This window comes from Pinus tabuliformis, chromosome 2_2, assembly GCF_031772625.1.
Source record: "Pinus tabuliformis cultivar Carrire ecotype Pingquan chromosome 2_2, CPIR1, whole genome shotgun sequence".
In the NCBI taxonomy this organism is placed as follows: domain Eukaryota; kingdom Viridiplantae; phylum Streptophyta; class Pinopsida; order Pinales; family Pinaceae; genus Pinus; species Pinus tabuliformis.
This window is the reverse complement of record NC_142300.1, coordinates 1,041,557,961-1,041,562,935: the sequence shown is the minus strand read 5'-3', so window position 1 is coordinate 1,041,562,935 and position 4,975 is coordinate 1,041,557,961. Positions and strand designations below refer to the sequence as shown.

General features: G+C 39.2%; 1 protein-coding gene across 1 annotated transcript; it reads right to left on the bottom strand.

The window, feature by feature from the left end:
* Positions 1-3,731: 3,731 nt before the first annotated feature.
* On the bottom strand, positions 3,732-4,739 carry LOC149196935 (ATP synthase subunit b', chloroplastic-like). Its single transcript, XM_089405686.1, has one exon. It carries the CDS (start codon positions 4,614-4,616, stop codon positions 3,945-3,947), a length of 672 nt encoding a protein of 223 aa, XP_089261812.1. The 5' UTR covers positions 4,617-4,739; the 3' UTR covers positions 3,732-3,944.
* Between the last annotated feature and the right edge of the window lie 236 nt (positions 4,740-4,975).

The window sequence follows — 4,975 nt, the reverse complement described above, 5'->3', positions numbered from 1 at the left end:
ATGCAATGCAGTGTTACACGTATACCACCACTGCCATTCCCACCCAAGCTGTAGAATGCACCTTGCATCTCTTGTGCAATTAAATAATTTCTTCTGTAGAAACGCAAAAACTATAACAATATTGGATCCTATTACTCTATAAACAAATAAGTTATCTTTCTTCCTGCAGTTATAATTCACCCTGGATACATCAAACTCCAACTTGAGTCATGAAGCATGACCCAGTCCAAATCTGCAAATTCACAGGAGGAACGCAATACCATTCAAAATAGGATAAATTAAGTGAATTACCACTTAATATACCAACCATTCCATCAAATTAATTGGCATATTCCTCTCGTCCCAACCGAGCCTTCACAACTATACAGTTATGAGACATTGAAATCCAAAGTCTTGCACTATTGTTTCAAATAATTATGTCATTAAATATTATATTCTCTGCAAACTAAACAACTGACTAAACTAATTGGATCCCGAAACTCTGCATGAGCCTTGACAATTAAACAATTTTGACCTTGAAAATTGAAATCAACAATCTTGCACTATTTTTTCAGAAAATTATGTAATTAAATATTATACTCTCGAGTCTCTGCAAACCCAACAACTGACTAAAATGATTGAATCCCGATATGCTACAGGCAAGTAAAGTATCTTTCTCCCTGTGATTGTAATCACCCAGATTATGATTTACATTATACTCCAGCCCATGTCATGAGACATTTTCAATCAGAACAAACCCAACTGTGTATCACTGGCACAGGCAACAAGAGTCGACCTAACTGAGAAGAGTCAACCTAACTGAGACACTGCCTAACTGAGAAGAGTCATCCTTTCAATCACGCCCAACAAATGGCCAATCAACCCTTATCTAATAAAGAGTTGGTCTCCTAGGCCAATCCTTAAAAAACCAAGTTTTGAAAAAGTTCTAACAGGTCTTGCATTGGTTTTCATTAGATTGGTCCTGGGTCAATCTTGGAGCAGGTAAGGTTCTGCACCTCATCCAGTCACTGTCCATAATGGGTTGGTTCAGACTTGATCAACCTTAGAGCAGTCAGGTAAGATCTGGAAAGGAGGTCGTACCAGGATAACTCTTTGCAGAGATTGGGTAAGACCTTTGAGAAACCAACCCTTCTATCTCAGATAACGGCCACCCTCTTGGCATGCACACAATACCATTCGATATAGGGCTAATTGATGGAATTCTAAGTTCATTTTCAAACTAAGTGCACTTGCCAGTGCCTACTCGATATTGTTGTTGTTGCCACCTACTGATGTTGAGCAATAAACAAATATTAACTTAAATAAAGAGGAGGGAGCTCTGAATGAATAGTTCCTAATGCACAACACTTGTTAAAATTTTGCAAGTGGGACTGGGATAGAAAGCTAAATAAGACCCTTAGAATGGTGACTTTGCTGCAAAGTCCTGGTAACTAGGTATAAGGTATAAGTCTCATAGGTAACAATTTGATGCCATGTGATTTCAATTCACTGTATGTACTCAATGTATGTACTGTATGTATTCAATGCCACGTCTTCACCCTCTTACCTCATGCAATGAGCACATGAGCATTTGGTCATTAGGACCAATGCATATGGGAAACGAGTCATTATGAATAGCTTTATATTCTAGAAAATTCCCTTGATGCAATGAATGCATGAAAAATTGTTCATTATGATTAATGCTCGTGGGAGGCAGGTTGTGCTGAATGACCTAATACTCTTAGGAGCTCACCTGATACAATAAATACATGAGAAATAAGTCCTTATGCTTACTGCTGATGGAGATGAGAGTGCGTGAGAAATTGAGAATTATGACTAATGCACATGAGAAATGGGTCATGCTAAATGACTTAATACTCTAGCCAGTTCCCTTGATGCAATGTATGAGAAATCGGTCATTATGATTAATTCTCATGGTAAATGGATCGAGACTCAATTCCCCTGATACAATGAGTAAATGAGAAATTGGTCATTATGAGTCATGACTAATGCTCATAAGAGATGGGGCACGTTGAATAACTTAATACTCTAGCCAGTTTACCTAATGTAATGAGTGCATGAGAAAGTTGGTCAGTTTTAATCCCACTTATTCACTCTATCATCAAAAGTGACAATAGCATGAGAATTTTTCCATCATTATGACCACTATTCATGGAAGATTGATTATTTAAATGAATTAATAGTCTAGCTAGTTCACCTGATGCAATAAGTGCTTGTGAAATTGGTCATTAACATTAATGCTCATGGGTCACTCTATCATCAAAAGTGACAATAGCATGAGAATTTTTCCATCATTATGGAAGATTGATTATTTAAATGAATTAATAGTCTAGCTAGTTCACCTGATGCAATAAGTGCTTGTGAAATTGGTCATTAACATTAATGCTCATGGGAGATGGGTCATGTTGAATGACTTAACACTAAAGTCAGTTCACCTGATGTAATGAGCGCATGAGAAATTGGTCATTATGACTAAAGCTCTAGTTCAAATTCCAGTTCTTCATCTTATCGTTGGAGGTGACAATCACATGAGAAATCAATTATTGGAACTACTGTTCAGGGGAGATTAGTCATGCTGATCACTTAATATTTTAGTCAGTTTATTTGGTGGAACGAATGTCTAGGAAAATGATTGGGCAGAATGGTTGTTATTTTTCCCACCCATGTTCAAATTCCCACTAGTGATATGATGAGCTATAATGCCTTGATAAATATTGTTGTAATGGCTTCATGCTTATGAATATTGTTATATTGGTTTCATGCCTTGTGAATTCTTAAATGAACATATCTAACACTTAGACTAAGAGAGAAACTGATTTCTTTCCTCGGAAATTATGACTAATGCTCATAAGAGAGGGGTCATGATGAATAGCTTAATACGCTATACAATTCCCTTGGTGCAATGAACATTATGACCAATGATCATGGGACAAGGAATAGGCTGAATACTTTAATACTCTATTCAGCTCACTTGATGCACTAAGTGCAGGAGAAATTGGTCATTATGACAAATGCTTTGATATCAATCCCACTGCACCACCCTATCACCAGAGTGATAACTGCTTGTGAAAATGGTCATTGTGACTAGTGTTAATGAGAGATTGGTTATGTTGAATGACTCGATAATCTAGTCAATGCACCTAATGCAATGAATGCATGAAAAAATGGTCATCGTGACTAATGCCCATGCCAGACGGCTAATGACTTAATACTCTACCCAGGTAACGACCAAAAATGACATTTCATGCTAACCTCGCAAACTATTCCATGAATTACTAAACTGAAACCACTGTAAAGTGTAGAATGAAATAGCTAACATTTTTTTGGGCTCAAACAGTGCCATTAAATTTAGCATTTACTAGTTGAATTTCACCGCTGTAAACTGCATAGCTAACAATTTGATTCACGTACAGTACCACTGAAATATGTACAAACCAATCGAATTACAATCTAACATACACCGACTAATCGCACCTACTGGAGCCTACTGGATACCGTTGTAATCGCATCTACTGGTGTTCACAACAGGGCACATATAAACTCTTCCATCAAAATCACAAAAATTACTGTAAATTGTATATATTGTGTTGAAATAGCTAAAAACAAGTTAGAAAAAACACAAGTGTTAATGAATCCTTGCAACGCTAAATCTAGGCAGGTTAGTCTCAACAGTGGTAAGATATGAGTAAGGCAATTATTGGTGTTCAGAGCACATGTGAACTATTCCATCATAATCACAAAAACCACTGTAAAATGTATGAATTACATATGAACAATAAATTAATTCAAAATCCAGTGCTAATGGAGGTGTATACATTACAGATGAACAACAATTTCGATGGAAAGTTGAATGCTCATGGATCTTTGTAATGCTAATCTGAACACATTAAGCTTAGTAGTGATAAGGGGCAGCTTGTTAAAAATTAAAAGAAAAAGGGGGAAAATTATATTTTGAAGGGCAGGACCTTCTGGACAATCTCTTCGCTGAGGGCATCGATCTGGCTATCGAGTCTCTGCAGCGTCTCCTGCTTTTGGGCCTCCAGTTTCTCGAGAGCCAGGGCGAGCTCCTTCTCTACCCGAGCTCGGGATTCGCGAAGCTTTGCATCAAGCTCCGCGGACATCTCCTTCTTCATCTGGTTCAGCTTCGCCGAGACCTCTGCCCGGGCGGCCTTAAGTACCGCATCTGCCTCCTCCTGGAGTCTCTTGATCTCCTCCGAGTTGTCCCGCACGCTCAATAGCTTCTGCCTGATCGCCTCGTCCCTGTCGTCCATGAACTTGCCGATGGGCTTGAACCAGATGGCGTCCAGCGCCACCATGAGCAAAAGGAATTCTCCCGCTATGATGGGAAGTGTGAGGTTAAAGTCGAAGAGCTTGGCTTTCTCCATCTCTTCGGCCAGGGCGGGCATAGCCACCATGGTAGTGTTCAGGGCTATCAGGCAACCATTTCTCAGGGCTGCGGGGATCTTGATGCTACTTGCCCACTTGATAATCTGCGGTTTCTGTTGCTGGGCTTGGATTAGCAGGCGACCATGGCCGGTACTAATGGTAGGCGTTGTTCTTCTTGCTGGTTTGATAGTGGGAATGAGGGGGGCAGCCATCAATGCATTAGCGGCCATCGTTGGCTACTCGAGATGGAGCAATTCTCACAGGCGTTGGCAATTGTTCGTTGGGCACATTCATGGTGATCTCCCGCACATATCCTATTCTATCTTATTTGCCTGCCACACATATTTTATCTCTGTGGTTCAAATACGAATGCGGATGGGATAGCCTCCTGCTGCTAAGGCTCCGTTTGGGTCTTTCACAAACAATTAATCACATTTCTAATTTGTGTTTCACAAACTAATTAGTTTAATCTGTGTGTAAAGAAGTTAAATACAATTAATCACTCGCCAGGGTATTCATTTCTAGTTTGTGTTTCGCAAACTAATTAGTTTAATGTGGGTAAAGAAGTTAAGGAAAAAATAAAAATGTA

Bases quoted from the DNA above. Each gene is read 5' to 3' on its own strand.
- LOC149196935 (XM_089405686.1), bottom strand. From the start codon at position 4,616: ATGGCCGCTAATGCATTGATGGCTGCCCCCCTCATTCCCACTATCAAA.